The 23,212-nt window shown below is 45.8% G+C and overlaps 1 protein-coding gene across 1 annotated transcript; it reads left to right on the top strand.

Moving 5' to 3' along the window:
- The first annotated feature begins 1,846 nt into the window (after positions 1-1,846).
- Positions 1,847-17,337, top strand: LOC142776949 (endothelin-converting enzyme 1-like). The gene is made up of 2 exons (XM_075881264.1): positions 1,847-1,918; positions 14,724-17,337. The coding sequence occupies exon 2, from the start codon at positions 14,737-14,739 to the stop codon at positions 16,786-16,788; it is 2,052 nt and encodes a 683-aa protein (XP_075737379.1). The 5' UTR covers positions 1,847-1,918; positions 14,724-14,736; the 3' UTR covers positions 16,789-17,337.
- The last annotated feature ends 5,875 nt before the right edge of the window (positions 17,338-23,212 follow it).

Here is a 23,212-nt window from a genome sequence, read left to right on the forward strand (position 1 = left end):
AGTCCAGAAGCGGCACAGTCTCCAGATGGTTTAGCACTGCGGCACGCAGCACCCTGGCATTTACACTTCAAAGTTCTTTACACTTTAAAGCGTGAGGATGGGGTCGTAGTGGAAGCTACGGCTACGGTGTAGTCAAACGCAGCTCATACCGGAGCTTGCACACCCGCGCCTACATGCAACTGGTGCAGTGCGGCGGAGCAGGAGCGCCTGGCCGCAAGAACCAGCAATGGCGCTTGTTGCCATAGAAACCGGGACTGACAACTGTGTTTTAGTGGGTGGCGGCAAGTGGTGGTTCAAAGGCTGACACCACCCTAAAACACGGAGACGTGCGCACATGAAGGCTCCCTAGCACCTGCGCTTATGCTACGCCTTGCAGCGGGAGAGCACCTGTTGTTTTGCTCGGCGCGCTTCTCCGGCGCAGGGAGCTTCACCGGCGACGGTGGATGCGGGCCTAAGGAGCATCGCTCCTAAATATTTATCTGTCGGAGGTTCTTTAAAGGGAGTGAACTCTCACCACAACCCACCCTCCTCCTTTTTATTTTGGTTAACAAAGAACAAGCTTCACTGTCGATGCGAAAATGAAAATGAAGCGATAACATGCTTTCTACAACGACCAGCCAATGGTACCATTTCCAGAATTAAAACTGGGACGTAAACAGCTCTTGGAATGCCAAATCAGCCGTTCTAGGCCACCGTAATAGTGAGAAAACCTATAGTCATAACCCTGCACTTCAAAACATGATGGTACCCGCCATGGTGGTCTAGTGATTAATGGTGTTCGACTGCTGAGCCGTAGGTCACGGGACAGAATCCCCGACGAGGTGGCCGCATTTTCGTTAGAGGCGAAAAGCTCGAGGCCCCAGTACATAGATTTCGGTGCACATTAACATAACCCAAGTGGTCAAATTTTTGGAGACTTATCTGATAATCAGATTGGGGTTTTGGAAGTTAAACCTTAGCAATTATTAGTAAACAGTATAACGGGACAGGTTCGACAGAGAAAAGGCGTGGGGCAGACTCGGCGGCCCCCTCAGATAATCGGGGTAGGGGGAGCGGCACATGCCTATGCTTAGCGGTACTATCAATATTGACTCAAAGTCATGCACAATGAATGGTTACTAAACAGCGTTCTTTTTTCTTCAGTTTGAGTTTTGTTCGTACAGTCATGTGTTGGCGCGAGACACTAATTAAGTAATATATAAGTCATATGCTCGCCTATACAGTACTGAAAGGATAAGAGGAATATGCACATTTCAAAGCTTACTTGTTTTCCTTGATGTGTACGTTTGGACTATAGTTGGCATTCATTGGTGCTTTTTTTTCCTGTCCTTGAATCTCTTCTATTGTTTCTGTATACGAGTTGACTGGTAAAACACGCGTCTTTGATATTCTTATTGTTACTGTTACTACACTATATGATTACTTTCACCTCATTGTTCTAAAGGCCGCTTCTCCGCCACTACCACACTTTTTCTGAATACGTGTCATTGTCTGATATCATCGTAGTCGTCTCACCATTATGACGCAATCCTATTCATGCCCTCTGATTCATGACCAAGACTGATCCCACTATATGGGTACGTGCCACAATTCTTGAAGCCCACCATCATCGTAGTCATTTGCCAGTGCTCATTGGCCCTTTTTCTTCATATTAATATTTACTACCATGAAAAGATGTCATGACATATTTTCAGTTGACAGCCTCTAATATTAGAGTTTACGCTAAAGTCGACCATCGATTGACGTAATTTTCACTAAATCATGCGTGAATGCACCGCGGATGCTACAAAGAAAGAAGAACACGTGCATCTTCGATTTCTGTTGATGTGAAAACATACGTTAATCAGGCAATGTTGAATGTCAAGGCGTCGAAGCTTCCCGAGGCGCTTCTCCTAGACGTTGCTTCCGAGTTGACTTGGTAAGTAAGCCGCTGACACACTTCTCGCTTAGACAAACCTCAAAACGTCAGTCATCTATCCGGCACAGTTCTAGCTTAGCGCCTGATACAATTCATGTACGAGGCAGGACTTGCAGCTGCGGTTACTTAATCAAGAATGGAGTCAATCGGCCACACTTCTGCGAACGTGCTTTACTACAAGTGGAGTTCCAGCGTGTTAAATATTGGGGAACATGGTTGATAAGAATTCATATATATTTCCTGCTCTAGCTACACAAGATGCCACAGATTGGCATTTGACTAGGCCTAACTTCAAAACACGCTTAAGTATAGAGCTCCCTGTAAGTGCAACTAATTGATTTCGTTCGAAAAAATCAAGCTAGTTAACGTCCCCGAGAACGCATTCGTCCTGCTATGCAGTGCAACAAGGGCCACCGCGAGTCATTGAACGTGAGATCGCAGGCGAAGGAAAGCAGGCAGAAAGCTAGCATCAGACTATAGCTTCAACAACCATTCCCGAGTTTTTAACTCCTGATAATACACACTTGAGTGAGACAAAATAGGGGCATAGCCACTATTTTTTTCGGAGGTGGTCGAAGAAATTATGAAGACAAACAGAAGAGGTAGAAATACGAAGACGAACATGTACGAAAGAAGAAGAACAAAAGATGAAGTAGAAAAAAAGTAGAAAGAAGTAGTAGCTGTAGAAAGACAAACAAGAGATAGCACCCTTGCTGCAGGCTGGCTATTCTTGTATTCTTGTTATGAACCACTTTTTAATCTTCTCGCTGGCCGAGCGCGAGAGCCGGAACTCCGTTTCCGCTTTTCATCATTGCACTTGGCCATGACTGCGAGCGTGCGCAGCTGCCGAAATTGTCTCTGAAGGTTGGCACTGGGAGTGCCGTGGTGGTCGGTCACGTGTACGTCGCGAGATGTCCTGTTAAAATGCCATACACCCAATTGAATGTGTCGCATGGACTTATCGTTGTGCACGTGTGCCGAGAGTCGTCAGTGTCTATCAATCCTAGCTGACGCTATGCGGTGAAGGATGCAAACACGTCATTACTTTCGTACGACGTTTCTCGCCTTTCGTCGCTCTCTAGAATTAGAAATGATTCCCGCCTTACCTTTTCATCCACTATTCTACTTTATAAGTCTTGCCATATATGTAATTACTGGTACGTATATTACTGGACTTCCGACTGAGAAACACCACTATATTTACCAGAGTTTTCATTACTAACCCAAGACACCAATGAAATAGGATAAAACCTTAAAGGCAGCGCCAGTCTGTTCTAGAAACTATTTGCGTTTACTTTTCATGCACTCCAACCACCCATGACGTGTACGCTCAACATAACAATCACATATAAGTAGCCAATAAATTCGCAAAACAGGAGCGCGCAACTCGTCAGTAGCTCGGAAACGCCAAAGTAGGAGTGCGACCACTCGAAATAATCAGAACTCCGACATTGTGGACATTTTGGAGCTTACAATGTCAAAATGGAGCGAGACAAGAAGTTGAGAGAGAATAAACACGTGAAGAGGAGGGTCATCCACGGCACTAAGCCTGCCTAAGCTCGCAAGGTCAGAAGTTCGAAACTGCGCAGGGTTCTTTTTAATGTAGAAAATGAACTTTCAAACACTTGAGATGACCTGGCAAGTTACAAGTCCGGTGAAGTTGATAGCTGATAGGCTGTCAGGTGGTATTCCACAGTGTTAAGCAAGTGCAACACAACCCTCTACTTAGAGATAGCGCAGCGGCATAAGCATGCAATGGCGAAACTCGGTTCGAATGTAGAAGATGGACCATTCTCAATCCTATATTTACTTTATGCGCGTGATAAAGATATTGTTGAAAAGAAAAAAAAAGATGAGGTCATGGGTGTGGCATCACTGACGACCACCTGCCGGTAATGCACTTCCTCACCAGAGCAGGATTGGCCGCCTAGGTGCAGTACTTGGCCACTACCTCCCCTATGAAAATACAAATCAACCTTTGGCCCTTCTTCCCAAGCGGCTGTGAAGCAACTATCTAAGGCGGCGGTCAGACCTAGCTGCGACTCAGCGGATGGGGCTAAGAATCTCTGGCTCCGCACAGCCACCAATAATTGGAATCTGATCTTGGCTACGTTCAACACTAGAACGCTATCTAGTGCGGCTAATTTAGCTGTGCTATTCGAGGATTCAGAGGGTGTGAAATGGGATGTAATAAAGCTCAGCGAAGTTAGAAGTGAGGCTTATACAGTGCTGAAGAACGGACACGTCCTATGCTACCATGGATTAGCTTACAGAAAAGAACTAGGGGTGGGGTTCCTTATACACAATATTATCGCTGGCAACATATAGGAATACTATAACATCAGTGAGAGGGTAGCAACTATTAGAAGGTGGTACAGGCCTGCACGCCTACGTATATCCATGATGATCCTTTGGTTGAACGCTTCTATGAAGACGTAGAGTCCGCCATCAGCAAAGTAGAAACGCAGTATACTATTCTGATGGGCGACTTTAATGCCAAAGTAGGCAAGAAACAGGCCGGAGACCATGCAGTGGAGGAATAGGGCATCGACATTAGAAATTCCAGAATGTAATTATTAGTAGAGTTTGCAAAACGTAATAATTTACTGATCGTGAATGTATACCTTCTTCAGAAAACGGGCTAACCGTAAGTGGACGTGGCGAAGTCCTAATGACGAGGCAAAATGAAAGAGACTTCATTCTGTGTGCACACCTAGGCATTAGGATGTACATGTAGTTGGCAAGATGTGATGCAGGGACCATAGAATGGTAAGAGCTGGTATTCACCTATATTTAAAAAAAAGCAAAGGCATGAACTGATACGCAAGAATCCAATTATTGAGCTCACGGTGAAAGGGATAGTACAGAAATTCAGAGTTTCGCTTCAGAATATATTCAATGCTCTAAACGAGGTAACCGATGTTATCGTTGACACAATGAACGATAATCTTACTAGTGTCATCAAAGAGTGTGCGATGGAAGTCGAAAGTATGGTCACTAGACAGGACACGGGCAAACTATCTCAGGAGACGAAAAATCTCACTAAGAGACGACAAAGCATAAAAGCCTCAAACGCAACCGATAATATAAAGCTAGTGGAGCTTTCAAAGTTTATCGATAGGCGCAAGGTAGCCCACATCAGAAGGTATAACATGGTGAGAATTGATCAGGCTGTAAAAAGCGGCAGAAGCCTGAAAGCTGCGAAGTCAAACTTGTGCAATGCAAAAATCTGCTGTATGCATTAAGAGACAAGGAAGGTAATCTCATAAATAATATGAATAGGATAGTCGAGGTGGTGGAGGAGTTCTACAGAGAGCTGTACAGAAGCCGAAACAACCAGGATGATATTGTAAGAAGCAAGAATAGCCCAGATTAATTCGACATCCCACCAGTAACAACATGGGATGTAAGAAAAGCACTAGGAGAGACAGAGAGAGATAAAGATGCAAGGAAAGGCAGGGAGGTTAACCAGGCGCACATCTGGTTTGCTACCCTGCACTGGGGAAAGGATGAAGGGGAGAAAAGAGGTTGCAGAGAGATAAGAAGGTACACACAATCACGAGCACACTCGGGGGAGCACACACAGTCTACAGGCGGTCGCTCAGGTTTGTTGACTTTAAATAAAGTAGGAGTGCTTTAGTCGCTTTCTGCGCAACTGAGGCGGATGCCCAAGGTCCTAGAATCTTCTGCACACAAAATGGTCTGGAGTCAAGTTGATTCAAAACCATCCGGAGCTGGCATCGCTGTGTGTCGTAGCAAGCGGAGCTGCACAGGACGTGTTCAATGGTCTCTTCAGCTCCGCAGTAGTCGCATGTAGAGGTGTCTGCCATACCAATGCGAAAAGAGTACACCTTTGTGAATGCAACACCCAACCAAAGGCGGCATAACAGTGTCGCAGCGGAGCGGGAAAGTTCTGATGGTGGCTGTATCTTGAGCGAAGGATCCAGTTCATGTAATTGACACTTTTGGAAGCTGGTAGACGACCAGAACGTGCGTGTAAGATCTCGAGCCAGCAGGTAAAGTTGTCTTGCTGCATCATTCCTTGATAGAGGAATCGGGACCACATGGGTTCCTTCATGGGCTGAGCGGGCTGCATCATCGGCTAATTGATTTCCGGTAATACCGAAATGTCCAGGCAGCCATTGATATGAAATATCATGCCCTCGTGCTAGAGCTTCATGATGGCAATGTCTTATTTCATGTAACAATTGTTCATGATTATTCTTACGCATGGCAGACTACAAACTCTGAAGCGCTACCTTCGAATCGCAGAATATGACCCATTTTCCTGGACGCTCTAGAACGAGATATTGTAAAGCAGCCCTTATAGCAGCAAGCTCTGATGCCGTAGATGTAGTCATATGTGACAACTTAAATTTGATCGTCATTGCTGCAGCCGGAATTACAGCGGCACCTGATGAGCTGCTGAACGAGACGGACCCATCAGTGTATATCTGCGTTCGGTCCAAGTACAACTCATGTATTAATAGCAGTGTTGCTTGCTTCAATGCTACTCTGTAGTGATTGCTTTTCTTTTTGATACCCGAAATTTCTAGACGTACTTGCGGCTGGTCGAGGCACCACAAAAGACATGCCATTCTCGTAGCTGGCTTATATCCTAATGGAATGCTGTTTAGGTGCTTGGCTATGACGTCTGAAACCGTAGCACGTGGTCTTCCGGAGTGTAGAATGGCCAAGTTGTGGTCGGAGACATGGCTAGCATGTCGAATATGCGCTCTGAGGCAATCCACAACTCTATATGTCCTGACCGGATGGTATTTGGCAAACATGATTGTGGCATAAGTAGAAGCGCATCGGGGCAGTCCTAGGCAGATACGTAGCGCCTGACCCTGCAAACTTTCAAATGAATGAGTATTGGATTTGCAAGTGTTAGTCAGTACCAGCAAGCTGTAGCGCAATAGACTCAAAAATAGGGCCCTGTACAGCTGTAGCATGGAGGCCACAGAAGTTCCCCATGCTTTCCCGCACATGAATTTCATTATATGCACAATAGATAGCAGTCTTCAAGGTACGCACAATGCGGGCTCCACGAAAGACTTCTATCGATTATTATGCCCAGGAAACGATGCGTCCGTGCATATTTGACACTCTGTCCATTGATGTAAAGAGGGTATGGCGTCATTGGTTTGCGTGTAAACGCCATCAACGCGCACTTCTCAGTTGATATAGTTAGGCCTTGTTTCTGAAGGTAGACTGTTGTGAGGGTTGCTACCCGCTGTATTCGTGCACGCACCTGAGGGCGAGTAACTGCAGCACTCCAGAGGCAAATATCATCGGCGTATATGAATAGGCACACCTACTTTGGCAGAACCTTCACCAAACCAATGAGGGCAACATTCAACAATGTGGGGCTTAAAATACCTCCCTGAGGTACTCCGCAGTAGGTGTAATGTTCAGCAGTTTTACCCTCATCTGTCTGCACAAAGAAACCCCTGCCAGTTATATAATCTTGTATTCATTGAAACATTCATCCACCAATGCCCATTGCTGCGAGAGAAGTGAGGATGGCATCGTGAGCTACATTATCATATGCACCCTTCACGTCAAGAAAGAGTACCACTGATACGCTTGCGACTTTTTTCTTGCTGAACAAATGTCGATAAGTCAAGGGCCGCTTCTTCATCCACTAGGAGGAAGGCAAAGAGGCAAAGCTGCTGGTGAAGATAAGGTATACCAACGGACCTGCTGAAAGATGGCGGAGAAATTTTGCTGAGAAAACTGGCCACTTTATATACGAAGTGTCTCTTGACGGGAAGGGTACCAGAATCTTGGAAAAATGCCAACATTATATTAATCCACAAAAAAGAAGACGTCAAGGACTTGAACAATTGCAGGCCGATCAGCTTAATGTCCGTTCTCTACAAACTATTTACTAAAAGAAGTCACAGTTTTACCGCAAAGGCGAAGCAATGAACATGATATTAACAAATTGGAAGGTCACGCACAGATTGGCAAGTAGATTAAAAGGTTCCCCACATTTCTCACGTACAAATGACGCACGAAACGAACTCACAGGTATTTATGAACACGAATAAGCGTCTCAGTTGTTACATTGCTGTGTCTGAAAAGTGCGCCCATTTCGCAAACTGAGACTGTGCAACAATTGCAGTGAAATTTGTGTGCCTAGTAACTACAACAGAATTGTTCCGGTGAAAGCCCAAGGCCAGCCAAAACGTACGATTGTCCCCACCGTGAGATAAGCGGTTGGTGTGAGGTCCACCCTGCTCCTGTTCCATGGGGCAAAGAGTGCTTGGGAGATGAGAACTCACGCCGCCGCGTCATGACGATGTGGCGACGCGCGCTCGTTGCCCCATCTTGCTGGTAATGCTGCAAACACGACAGTTCCCTCCGAGATGCCAGCCACCAGCGGTAAATGGAAAATATAAATAGCTTGTCGTTTGAACCTCGAAGGAGGTGCTCTTTTTTGGTTCAGTGGCTAACGCCTCGAACTCTCAATTCAGAGGTCACAGGTTCAATTTTGCGTCCAGAGTCTTTTTCTATCTTTTGCCCCACCGCGGTGGTCTAGTGGCTAAGGTACTCGGCTGTTGACCCGCACGTCACGGGTTCGTATCCCGGCTGCGGCGGCTGCATTTCCGATGGAGGCAGAAATGTTGTAGGCCCGTGTACTCAGATTTGGGTGCACGGTAAAGAACCCCAGGTGGTCGAAATTTCCGGAGCCCGCCACTACGGCGTCTCTCATAATCATATGGTGGTTTTGGGACGTTAAACCCCACATATCAATAAATCAAATCAATCTTTTTCTATGCCCCGCCACGGTGGTCTAGTGGCTAAGGTACTCGGCTGCTGACCCGCACGTCACGGGTTCGTATCCCGGCTGCGGCGGCTGCATTTCCGATGGAGGCAGAAATGTTGTAGGCCCGTGTACTCAGATTTGGGTGCACGGTAAAGAACCCCAGGTGGTCGAAATTTCCGGAGCCCTCAACTACGGCGTCTCTCATAATCATATGGTGATTTTGGGATGTTAAGCCCCACATATCTATCAATCAAATCAATCAATCTTTTTCTAGCTTATTTTTCTTTCTTGCGTTTTAGTGTGTATAGATACGCCAGTTTTGTTACAAGCTGCCACTCTAGCGTCGCCAGCGCGAAGTCAGCGACGGGAATGACAGCAGGTTAGTTCGTTCCGTACGCAAGCAGAGACAGTGAAGAGGTCAGAGATGTGAGAAAACAAAACAAACTTTACTCTAGTGATATTGCAGCACACGGGATCTAGTACAACACTTCAATACAACTAACAAAATACATCAACACTTGATACAGCTAAAAAAATACATATAAAAACAATAAATCAGCTTACGAGAGAAAACTATTACAAACTACACAAACTAACAACAATAGAACTACGGAGGAGAAAGTTCGAAGATATAAACAGGTGAAGGCATACGTGTGATGACCGGCAGCGTTGCGTCCCCAACGATCGGATGCGAGAAGTCGAAGAGAGTTCTGGCACGACTGCGATGTCGGCAGTGTTGCAACGCTGGTGGCTCCGGGAGGCTAGTCGCTGACCAACATGGTTTAGAAACAGATCAACAAGTATCTCTTCTAGAAGTTTTTAGTGTGGCTCTGTATCGGCTGGGCACCTAAACTTAGCCGTTCGTCTAGTTGTGACGCGATATTAACGTCTTCAACGTAGACATCGGGACTTCGTCTCGAGTTAGCTCAACCTGCCCGAGGTCACCTGCAAAGATACCTATACATATACGGTGAGTGACGGTGAGGCCGACGCTGGCGGAAAATCCAGCCGAGAGAGTCCATATAATTGCTACCACAATAAAATAATAGCTAATAGAATTAAGGCGACATTAGAGTTTAATCAACCAAATGACCAAGCAGGATTTCGTGCAGGCCACTTCTTCACAATAGACCATAGTGATACTATCAATCAGTTATTAGAAGAATGTGCGGAATACAATGAACCCCTTTACATTGCTTCATAGACTACGAGACGGTGCTTATTCAGTCGATACATCAGCAGTAATGCACGCACTATGGAATCAGGGCATCGATGAACCCTACATAAACATACTGGAAGAAATATACTGTTGATCCACAGGCACCATAGTTCTCCATAAAGAAAGCGACGAAATCCAAATGAAGAAGGGTGTGAGGCAGGCAGACACAATCTCTCCAATGCTATTCCCCGCGTGTTTAGAGGAGGTTTTCAGGGCCCTGAATTTGGAAGAGTAAGGGATAAGATTTAATAAAAAGTGTCTTAGTAACCAACAATTCACTGATGCCATTGCCTTGATGAGTAACTCAGGGGATGAATTACAGCTCATGGTTACTGAACTAGACACAGAAAGCAGAAGAGTAAGTCTTAAAATTAATATACACAGAGCTGAAGTATTGTGCAACAGTCTCGGATGAAAACAGCACTTTGTGATAGGTGGAAAGACGCTGGAAGTTGTAAAGGAATACGTCTACTTAGGACGGGTAGATTACGGAGCCGAGCCATGAGAGTGAAATAACTAGAATAATAAGGATGAGGTGGATCACATTCAGCAAGCATTTTAAAATCATGGTTGGTAAACTGCCACTAACTGTCAAGAGCAAAATATATAACAACTGCATCTTGCCGGTACTTGCCTACGGAGCAGAAACCTGGAGGCTTACAAAGAGGGTTCGGATTAAAATGAGGATGACGCCCCGAGCCTTGGAAAGAAAATGATAGGTGTAACCTTAACAGACAAGAAGATAGCAGAGTGGATCAGGCAACAAACCGGGGTAAATGATATCATATCTGAAATCGAGAAGAGGAAACGGACATGGGCCGGGCACGTACCACGTAGGCAGGATAACCACTGATCATTAAACGTAACTGACTGGGCTCCCTGAGAAGGCAAATGCACGAAGGAGAGACAAAGTTAGTTAGCCCGATCTGATTAAAAAGTTCTCAGGTAAAAAGTTTCCAGGTACATTTTGGCAGCAGAAAGCACAAGACCGAGTTGAATGTAGTGTCATAGGACCTCCACGTTAGTACCAGTGTTCTCGTCGCTTATTTTCATCATCGTTCGGCCCTTCTGGTGGTGCCCGGAAAGCATACCGGGTGGCCTGGCTGAAGAATACACCACAGGCTTCCTCGGAATTGTTAATGGCTCATGCTCGGGCAGTGTATTCAGTGACTCAGCAACTTCTTCGGGCTTGTCTGAGATACCCATTCTGCTCGGCGGAAGGTGATCGAGTGCCAACGACTGCTTTTGAATCTGTGGAAGCGGTTCTAGTTTGTCTGCGAGCGCATTGGTAGCTGTAGTAGGCTCTCCGAATTTTCGTGGCGTGTCAGGCACGAGAGAAGCTGGCACCGGTAGGTGCACCTGTAGCGGAGGTGAAACTGGGGGTCTAATATCTAAGTGAGTCAAATGAAGAGCGACAACACTGGCCGCTCTACGGTGTTGGTGAGCTCTATCTCCGAAGAAGGGCAGGTTGGTGGGCGCAAGAGCTGCACTGTCATGGTGGTGACTCGCAGAACTCCACTCCGTGGTAGAGCCTGGATTAGAAGGAATATAGTCGGAAGCATGAAAATGTGGCCGAATACATGAATAAACCGGACTCATGATTCCTTCCAAGATCTTAGCCAAACACATCTGTAGGCGTGCCAGGCTTTGACAGCACCGCGAAGGTGATCGTCAGCCACCCACAGTTTCTGCGGTCAGTCCAGGCTTCGCGAGCCCTGTCCGCGTTTATAGTCACCATGCATCTTCTTGCGTGGCCTTGAAATCCGCGCAACTGTGGTATTTCGCAGGCAAGCGGCAATGGTACGTAAGATGCCAGACGAAAGAAAACAAAGTGTGCCGACACCAGGCAGCACAGTTAGACTGAGAGCTCTGTCAGAGAACGGTGGAGCTCACGGCGGTTCTCGGGTAGCTGGCCTCAAAAGCGTGTGCGGTGGCTACACCATCATGGCGTTGATGACGTGCAATTTGGGCAAGGCTGCAGATGAGAGCTGGGAGCTGGACGCTGTTATGCCACTGGTCGTTACGCGAAGTTGCACGATGGGGTGCTGCAGCTTCGCGGCGCTGTCGGATCATCCGGTTGGAGACAGAGATGGAACCGTCGACGGCGTTCCTAGGCGAGCGGATTCCGTGTGTTTTCTCGTGAAATGGTATCGCGGCGTCTATGAAGTGATGTTGAATGGCCGAGGAGGCCTGGACGCCGTCCACGGAGGGTGCTTGAATAAGCTACTTAACAGGTGCCGAGGAGGCATGCACGCCGTATCTAGGCTAGATGAGCCCATGCGTATTGTTGGCGTGAAGTATTGCGTCACCGGACGACTTTCCCACAGCCAAAGTGGAGGCATGGACGCCGTCTGCTGGTTTTGGGATCAATATTTGCCGGGACGGTCACCTAGCTGGCTCCATCAGCGAGAAAGTGATACGGAATTCCTCAAGAAGTCGTGTCAGCGCTGGGGTTTGCCAAATCTTTTCGACGATTGGGCCACTGTCGTGTAGAAAGACTGAGGACAGCACCCTTGCTGCAGGGTGTCTGTTCTTATTGTACTTCGTCTTTGAAATGTAAATGCATTTCTTAGTCGGGGTATATCAGGCGTCCGTCGGGATCCGTCCACTGCCCTCTCCCATAGCAACAGCTACGGGCGCGCTCGCTTATCTTCGCCTCTAGCAACCGGAGCCCCCAACTCCTTGATTTGAACATGACTTGCCACCGCCTCAATGCAGTGCGTCTGAAACTCGTTTGTAGCGTTTGTGCTGCCAGCGTTTCTGTAGCCTTTGTGTTGATAAGACGCCGACATTATGACCATCACTGACCCATCAGGTACAATGACAGGTGCAGTGTTTCGCCGCTAGCTCCTTCTCCTCCGTTCGCTCTCGCTCCTCCCTGCGCCCCACTTTCTCGTTCCCTCGCGCCTCACTGTCGACCATTCGCTGGCTGGGCGTCTCTTAAGAACATTTGCTGTGAAACGCCAACGCCGAGCCGAGAACGCTGTTTGTTTTGTTGACTTCACAGTATTTTTAACAGTACACTAGCTACTAGAGCTGCAAACGCATACCACGTTTCTCGCGACAGAAAAACAACTCGTGCGGTGAATGGTGCTATTGACTGCACGGTGTAAGAAGAAGAAAAAAACATTATTCTTCTAACGCAGGGTTCTCACGTGTGAAACTCCGTTATGAACGCTACGCAATGTATTCGCATTTCCTCACGACTTCCTTCGGGGAGGTGGGGCATTTTTTTCGTCTTCTGACTGGCCGAGCGCAAGAGCCAAAGCTCTTTTGCCGCATTGCATTAATAATAATAATATATATATATATATATATATATATATATATATATATATATATATATATGGGAAAGAAGTGTATACCTAAGGGCTCGTTTTTCCGTGTTTTAACACAATATTAATGAGATCCAACATACAGTAATGCAAAGGAATCTACAGGGGAAGTTATTAGAACCAATGGAATGTAAATAAGAAGAAAGAAAAGTGGATGAAAAAATAACCTACCGTGAGCAGGAATCGAACCTACGACCTTCGAATAACGCGTTCGATGCTCTAACCACTGTGCTACCACAGCGGCCTTCCCTCCATCCACTTTTTTGGGTTTATATGTGAATTTAGAAGTAGGAGTGACAGTCAGTGCCATCTATAAGCCAAGCGTCGAGTGTGAAAACACTCTTTTATGCGCATGTTTGGCGTCACGTAGCACGTGAACTTATTATGAGCGGGCAGCTGATTAATAGTCCCTCGTATACAACCTAATGACACCAAGTCTGCCAGTACGATACCCTCGTTTAATGAAATAAGGGAAAGAAGTGTATACCTAAGGGCTCGTTTTTCCGTGTTTTAACACAATATTAATGAGATCCAACATACATTAATGCAAAGGAATGTACAAGGGAAGTTATTAGAACCAATTAAAAGTAAATAAGAAAATATATATATATATATATATATATATATATATATATATTTATATATATATATATATATATATATATATATATATATATATATATATATATATATATATATATATCGGAAACGACAGTGACTTTTATGACTTATTGATTTCTAAGGTGAGAGGCAGCCGAAAGTACAGGACTTGGTGGTTGATTGGCGGAACATGGGAGAGGCGTTTGCCCTGCAGTGAGCGTATTCAGGCTGATGATGGTGATGATCTCGAAATTGTTAATCTTCAGGTTCATTCAAAACATACATGTCTTTACAGCCTGCTCAGTTAAGATTTCTCGTTGGGAAACCGCTATAGAGGAAATACATTGGAAGCATACATCTGAGAATTATTTATTTATTCTAATAAGGCATACCAACAGCGTGATTTGTATTTCTTTTCAAACAATAAATTAACAATGGCTGAAGAGTGTCATGCGAGCAATTAAAACGGTAATGCTCGAATTAATAAACAAAAAACAAAACAGATTGACACACTATGCTCACAGGTTGCATTATATATACTAAGTAGGTTTTATTATGGTGATGCAGCAACTTAGGTGCTGCGACACCTTAGTTGTGGCCCTCAGTTGTAGCAAGCGTAACGAAATTCAGTTTGTTGGCCTTGTTAGAGCTAATAATTGGTTTAATAAACAGGTTTATTAGCATTGGTAGTTGTTGCTCGGGACGCTAACTGCAATATTAATCGTAATAATTCAAATGCGAGTGAAAATAGGAATATGGGGAATTCACAGATGAGCGGTAAATTTTGATTAGAAGTGTCATGAAGCGTCGTAGTTCCGAAGGCTCTCTTTTTGTTTTTCATCCTAATATGCTCATTGAATTGCCGCACTTTTACAGATCACGAATCACCATGGCCAAAGAGCATGCCTTGCGGACTCGGGCAGTCAATTACTGTATCTTCACTACGGCAGTCATTGTGATATGCGCTGCCGCGAACTACCCCATCGTGCGCTGGATATTCACCGTGCACACCAAATATTGCAGCACGCACACGTGCGAACGGCTCACGCGTGATATCCGCACATCCATGAACAGGAAGCAGCCACCGTGTCAAGACTTTTACCAGTTCACTTGCGGAAAATGGCAGCACGCTCATCCCGGATTCCTCAATCAAAGCGAGCACACGTACAGCAGGGTGGTGGCGGAGGTAGTGAGAAATTTGAAACGCATCGACGTTCCACCCAACAACCAGACAGCGGTTCAAAAGGCGGCCGCGGCGTTCCAGTCGTGTTTGAACATGATAAACAGCGAAGCGACGAACAGCGCGGAGCTTCTGGGCTTCATCGCGAGCCTTGACATCATGTGGCCATCAGGTGGCACCACGAGGCAGCTCAAAGCGCTCGACGTGCTGGTAAAGCTGTCCTTTTCGCTCGACATGCACTTTCTTTTCACCGTGGACACGTACGTGGACTACAGCGAGACGTACAGCTTGCGAGTATCCGTGCCAAGCCACATGCTGTACGTGAATGCACACAATTACACCACCAAGGAAGTGAAGAAGCAAGCGCTGGGAGTGCTATTTGCCAACGAAAACTTCGACGCGATGCTCACGGTGCTGACCAAGTTTGAGCAGAAAATAAAGCAAACAATGACCTCAGTGACTGCTGTGCGGCGTTTTACCGACACTATCGCATTTAGAGACATCGGCAAATACACGCCAAACCAGCCTGGCTCCGATTGGGTGCCTGCCATTAACAAGGAGCTGCCAGCCGTCAAAGCAATCACAAAGGACACGCCTGTTCGCGTCGATGATGTCGCCCACCTTGAAGCAATATCTGAACTTGTTTACGAGCTGGAAGACCAAATGTTACTGTCTTGGTTTGTCGGCTGGAATGTTTTCGAAGTGTTGGCACTCGATGCTTCCTACCAGCTGGGCGTTGTCTTGGCGGGCACAGCTGACATATTCAACGAGAAGCATTGTTTCTACGCCGTGCGCGACAACATTCATTTCGCCCTTACTACCAGAGCGCTTATATCCTTCAGTGAGCCATCCACGCGAGCCGCCATTTCGAACACGGCCAGTGCGGTTTGGCGAAGCTACCATCACTACCTTCGTGCGAACGAGTGGATGGACATGTCAACAAAAGCACGTGCTCTTGAGAAGGCGAGGCAAATGGTTTTGCTTGACGGCTACCCGCAGTTCGTTGATAATCCAGAAAGCTTAAATACATTCTACTCTTACATACCGGACCTGACTCCTGATTTCATGAAAACAATAATAGTACTCAGACAAGCCAATTTGAATTACTTGAAGTATTACCTTCACTTGTCAGCACAAAAAACTAACCTGCAAAAATGGAATTACCCTTTATTGAGTCTTGACTCCCTCAGATTTCACAACGATCTAAACAAAATTGTTGTACCGGTTGCTGCGGCAGCGGAACCTCTTTATCTGAAGTACTTTCCAACATCGTGGAAGTTCGGGGGTTTAGGAACCGCCATTGCAGAACAGATGTTCCATGCCTTTGACGTAACTGGAAAAGACTTCGACAGCTTTGGTGGCCCACTGGACTGGTGGTCCAACAATACGCGGCTTGCGAACAATAAGAGGTCTCTGTGCTACCTTAAAGATTTCGTCCAGTGGTCGGAGGGCGCAACTGGACTAACGACAGTGGATCAGTACAGGTCCTTGCTTGCCTCCATAGAAGGTGTTCGTCAGGCGTTTCGGGCGTATGCTTTGAAGACAGACGCAAACCGAAAGCATTTGCGTACCATTGACTTCTTAGCGCCACCCCAGATCTTCTTCTTGGGCTACTGCTTTCGATGGTGTTCTAAAGATGAGCCCCGGAATGTTATGAATGAGCACATGTGCAACTTCCCACTAGCCTACAGCAAGCAGTTCACTGAAGTTTACGGCTGCCAAAAAGGCGATCGCCTTTACTACCGGCGGAAATGCAAGTAACACCCCTGTTGGTGCCCATCAATTCTACAGCAACATGTTCGGCAGGTGGCCGCTCTGGTTTCATAGCCTCGCCTAAGACTGTTTTGTGTGACGCAAATAAGTGTTTTTACGAGTGCCACATTAGTCCCTTGTGTAAATAGAACATCGAGAGGCTTGCCTGCTATAGACTACTCATAGCGTAAACATTTGTTGATTGACTGCAGTGAAACGAGCCATAACACACGTGTTCACCAGTACCACTCTCACATGCTCCTTGTGAAATAACGTTCTTGTTTAGCATGCGTACACGTGTGTAGCATTTTGTGTCACATATGGCACCCGGGTCTCAAGCAGGCGTAACGAATGCGGGACTGTCAGATTCCAGCGTCTGCCGACAATGACGTGTAAACTGTTTGTGAACGCGTCGACCAGCTCATAATCCAGCAACGCCTAACAAAACCTTTGAGCCTACGGGCACCACCAAAGGTTACGCATGAAAGGTCATTCTCACTCTGTGCAACTGCATTTCAAGGTTACGCTAAATACATAAACAGTTGGCTTCGACATTAACTTCTTGTGAATTACACCTTTCTATTGCTTCTGTCGATTGAGTTCCATGTATCATTGTAGGGCATTTAGTTCACCAGCCAGAGAAATATCTCAAACTCATAAACTCTGGCTTCACGAAGGTAAATAACTAGTGTCGCTAGCAGCAGAAAACACTTGTTTTCTGCGAATCATGCAAGCATTCTGACACGAAAGTGTGGATCAAACAGCCAAATTTTTTAGAGCAAAATTTCGACTCACCGCGGTACCAGCTAAGAAGCTAGGACACTGCTTTTGAACATATGCGCAAGGTCACGTAACAACCTGCTCTACCAAACTGTTGACGAGTACAGAGTGTTTAACTTCACATCCTCACACTATGCCGCAAAGGTATAGAAATGAGAGGGCCGGAATATTATCGGTGCGTGTGTGCTTACGTGCGTCTCAGCCTGCGTAGGTGGTGTTAATAAGCATTAGTTCGAAAACGTTAGTTGAGTAATTTGCAAAATTTGCTTGTCGTCGATCCCGTAAAAATCATAGACGATCCGCACGACATTTCCGTGGGTTAGTGTCTTAAAAACTTCCAAACATTTTTATTGTATAAAATTGATACTATATTCCTTTGCACGTCGCCAGTATAGGACAGAGATAAAAGGTAATACATCATAATACCTTGTGCTGCTATTGTTTCTTCTCAAGTATGTTTGTATGTTTTTTCTCTGTCACCTTCCTTCCGTTCGTTGTGGGAAGATGCGTTTACATTTTTTGATGACAGTTAGCTCCACTAATTAAAGCGAAAGCATTTCATGCCTCATCAAGCACGGAGAATGACTAGCGTCGTCAACGCGAGTGATGCGAAAAATAATCATGATATAGCGATGCTACCTCATCTTGTCATCGTGAAGTCACAGATCTCGAAAATATGGCACGTCATCATGGCATCGTAGTAACGTAACCGGGACTTCGCAATGTGGTCCTAAACGACATCATCGCATGAAATCGTCATCAGGTCATACCCGAGCGGAACCCAAGGGCACGTGAGGTGCAAAAAGCGTCCAATGTCTCCGATCACTGAGGCCATGGAAAACCACATTATGTACAACATTCTTTCGAGGGCAGGTGCATTGATACAATCGAATGAGAAGATAATGTCTTTCGACTTCCAGTCATCTGAGGCGAATGCACAAGGGACCATATATGAGTTGTTTCGATGGCAGTATATAGATGAATCGATAAAAATACACCCCTTTTATAACGGGGCTGGCGGTGACCTGCACTCGTTAAAATATTTTTGAAAAAGTTTGTAACCACAAGCAATTGATTAGTAACAGCAGCTGTTGTTAACGTTCTTGGGCCATTACTAACTTTTTGCGACATTTCTACCAGCGTTAGCACAACCTAAAGCTTGAAATGGTTACTACCTTTTGCCCACCATTACAATATGCCATGCACCTGTTTCACGAATTCGTTGAACAAACCTTAGAGAGAAGAGAGAATTATTTTAATGGGGGAGCTGGAGAGGTTTGCCTGGTTTTTCACCTGAGAGGCAACTCCAGGTGCTGGGTAATGAGAATGATTTATACAATGATAAACACACAGCACATACAGTTACATACACGCATAACAGTCAACATAACACATACAGTTACTTACACGCACTGCACTATTTACAAGGTTTTTTTTTCAAGCCTATGGCCCGTATGAATGTCAGTAGCGCTTTTATGGAGTCTAACGCACTGGAGCTGGCTGGCATAGAATATTTTTCAACTCCAAGTTTGTGTTCTGTAGTACATTTAAGGCCATCTTCAGAGACTGTCTCTCTAATGCGTATATCGTGCACTAACAGAGGACATGATTGATGCCTTCTACGACGTTACATTGCGCACAAAATTCTGAGTTGGACAGTGCAGTTTTGTTCCAGAAGTAATTCGTATATGCAACGTTTGTTCGGATGTGGTGTAAACATGTTTCATCTTGCCTGTTGAGATTTCGTGGCATCCTGAACTGACATGATGGATCTATCTTGTACAGAGGCCCATACTGTTGGCTAGGGCCTGTCCAGAGGGATTGCTGGAGGCGCCCGGCGTGTGCCGACATTAGCATTGCTGCGTCTTACCTCGAGAAAAGTATCTTGACGATTTCTGCTGAAGTGTCATGTCCAGCTTTGGCAGCGTCATCAGCCCGGACGTTGCCTTGTATTCCGCAGTGGGCAGGTATCCTCTGCAGAACAATGCAGTGACGTAGGGCACAGGCTTTCTTGCATAGGCGTTTGATGTACGTGACGAGTTGGTCCTGTGTGCATGGAGACTTCAGCGACTGTAGCGCTGCTCTTGAGTCAGTGAAGATGACCAAGGACTCGGCTGTCTGGTCCATGATGTAATTAATGGCAGCCCGCAGTGCAGCCTGTTCAGTGGCTGTAGATGAGGTGCAGTGACTGAGAGTGGCAGAGATGGCGACATTGGCAGATTGCATCTAGACGCAAATGGCGGATGATGTAGACGTAACAGAGCCGTCAGTGTACATATGACGATGAGCTAGCTCTGTAGCAGTTTTCCAAATGCTCTAGAGTGAAATATCTGAGTGCTGGTCCGGATGTGCATCTCTTACTCTTCAACCCAGGCACGAAGGTGACTATAGTCCACGGAGGAGTTTTCCACAATGGTTCTGCATGCATTGATACTTTCTGATAGTGTAGCGGGAGGAGGCTCCGCACAGGACTACTGTCTGAAGCAAGCGGATGATCCGTATTCTGGTGGCATACCGTAAGTGGACTTGAAGAAACTCCTCCTGCAAAACAGGAGCTGAAAGGCGCCTACTTTCAGCAAGGGTTCCGATGGTTGATGTGTTCTTTGGTAGGCCAAGGCACACCCTCAGGGCCTTTGCTTGAGCTCCACTTATAATAACGAGCGTCTAACAATCTATTTACTAACGGACATTCATTCAAATTCATTAAGTCGATACATGTAATCCTATTACCCCCGTATTGGGTCTTGTATATTAGGCCATGCTGAGGTAGTACCACGCAAAATTCGCAACGTATCGTTAGCTTTGATATGCCTAATTAAAAGTCTTGCACTACGTTACGTCGCGCACTTCATAAAGTTGTAGGCATTTCAAATAATGGCGCCTAAATTAAATTATTAATTCTGAAATCATTTAGAATAGATTTATCATAAAACAGTCGCCAACCGGCACCAGCTGCGTTCCCCTAAGGCATAGCTACACATAATCCGAAAAATTAATTTTTAAATGCCGGAAAGATCAAGCTTCACGCCGAAAAGCGACAAAGATCCTCCTGAAGACCCTCCTGAAGACCCAACCTTCACCTCTTCGAACGTTTATGACGTTTTAGTGTGTGTGTTTTCGCTTCCGTCCCGCTCTAGTCATCTTATTCCCTTTTCCTTACTTTTCTGTCTCCCAGTACTCTTCCCCAGTGCAGGGTGGCAAACCAGATACTTGCTTTCCGGTTAACCTCCCTGCCTCTATTCATACCACTCTCTCTCTCTACTCCTGAAATCACGAACTGTTCGTGCCGTATAGACTTGTTTATTTGTATGTACAATATATGACCTTTTGTGCATAATTGCCCAATGATATCTGACAATATTGATGCTAGCGAGTTTGGCCGTTATAAAAAAACGCCAGGCGTGCGTGGAAGGCACAGCACAGTCACAGCAAGAGCTAGAAGAGTGGCCTTTCAGAGCCTTTTAAAACACTCATTGGGAAAATGCTGCAAGCACACTTGCTTGATACCCACTAGGTCATTAATAATAATTTCGGGGGGGGGGGGGGTAGTAGGCCGGCATTTGCTATGCTATCTTTCGTCATTCTTCGGAGAAACATTGTATCCGCTAAACACTTCGAAGGAATTCTGCGCCAATAGTTCATGCAGTGGCTGATGACAGTGATGAATTATGGCTGAAGTGTGTATGCGCCACAGTTAATAGGGTAACAAGAACAAGCTTCTGTAATGGGTTGGAGACTTGGATGACCCACTCGTTACGCTATTCGCATTGTGCGACGACTGGTTGCTCTTTCGCAGTTTTAAAACGCTTTATAAATCGTATTACCGCAATTGCTTTTCCGACATCAAGCCTGCGGAAAGCAAATTTGCCAACAAGTTCCAAGCACTGGTGTGGCTCAGTGGTAGAATACAGGGCTGGCACCCAGTAGACCCGGGTTCGAGCTCTACTGTGTCATTGGTGCTACTTTTTTTTTAAGGGGCGAAGCTCCTTAAGGTGTGGGTCTGTCCTTCTTCCGTTGGTGTACGTAGCCAACGGTGGCACTGGCGTGAACATGATAATCATGACATGCGTGTAATGTAGGCACAAAGCGACAGGCCACGCTCACGATGCGCTCACTCTCGTTTCGCTGGCTTCACATACACCAAATATGGTATTAAGGGATGCTAATGGATGTCGAAAGTATGTGACAGGTGCAAATATGATATGACGTGCGTGTCATGCAAGAACATGAATACATGCCATGCTCCTGATGCGCTCGCAGCCGTTTTACTAGCTTCACATATACAAAATTTGGTACTTCATGACGCGAACGGATGACGAAGGTAACTGACACGTCCATAAACATAATAATCATGACATGCGTGTCATGTAAAGCATGACTACATGCTATGCTTATATTGCGCTCACAGCCATTTTGATAGCTTCACATATACCAAATTTGGCGTTACGTGACGTGAGCGGATGACGAAGGTACGTATATGACTTGTGAAAACATGGTAATCATATCTGTGTCTTGAAAGAACATGACTACATTGCGCTCATGACGCGTTCGCGCCCGTTTCGCTAGCTTCATATATTCAAATCTGGTGTCACGTGACGTGAATAGATGACCAAGATAAATGACACGTCCAAACATGCTAATAATAACATGCGTGTCACGTAAAACATGACTACATGCTACGCCAATAGCGCGCTCGCCGCCGTTTCGCTTGCTTCACATATTCCAACTTTGATATTACGTGCACATGTGAATGGACGACGAGCAAAATTGCCAGGCTTGAACATGATTATCATGACAAAAAAGTCATGTACGGCACAATTTACGTCCTTCTCGCAACGTTGTGCTGATTTTAATGTGACAATGCAACCTTCCTGATTTGTGCTTCGCAGATATCATCGATTTCCACTGTGCGTGGCATTTACCAATTTGTTTGCACGGTGAAAGCTGTTAGGAGATAAGAGCACGGGTCACACGCGGCACCAGAGTTGTCCGCCATCACCGCCACCGCAGGTGTCCGTAACCATTATCGAAAGAAGAAAAAAAAACTAGGCAAATAAAAAAAACACCAAGGACACAGTGGGGCTCGAACACGTCGACTGCAGACCAGCCCAGTATGCTATTACTGAGCCACGCCGGTGCTTGCGACTTGTTTGCACAGTCGGCTTAGACAGACTTGATGTCGGGAAAAAAACTCGCGTTAATAAAGCGTTTTCGAACAGGTAATAAAGTGTTTTAGAACAGAAAAGGAACAACCAGGCGTCACACATTGCGAATAGCGTAACGAGTGGGTTGTTCAATACTCCAACTCATTTCAGAAGCTTGTTCTTGATCACCTGTTAACTGTGGCGCAATACCCACTACAGGCATAATTTCTCATCGTCGTCAGTCGCTGTATGAAGAATTGGCACTAAATTCCTTGCAAGTGTTTAGCGGATACCACGGTGCTCAGAAAAATTGCGAAGGATATCAGAGCGAATGCTGGTCTCCTACCCAGAAATTATGATTGTTAATGCCGTAGTAGGTACCCAGCAAGTCTACTTACAGCAAATATCCAACGAGTGTTTAGAAAAGGCTATGAAAGGCCACTCTTCTAGCTTTCGCTGTTACTGTACTGCGCTTTCCGCGCAGGCCTGGCGTTTTTTAAAAGTGCGTG

The sequence above is a fragment of the Rhipicephalus microplus genome, chromosome X (assembly GCF_043290135.1).
Source record: "Rhipicephalus microplus isolate Deutch F79 chromosome X, USDA_Rmic, whole genome shotgun sequence".
Lineage (NCBI taxonomy): Eukaryota > Metazoa > Arthropoda > Arachnida > Ixodida > Ixodidae > Rhipicephalus > Rhipicephalus microplus.

Excerpts from the sequence above, each read along its gene's own strand:
- LOC142776949 (XM_075881264.1), top strand. The coding sequence starts at position 14,737 with ATGGCCAAAGAGCATGCCTTGCGGACTCGGGCAGTCAATTACTGTATC.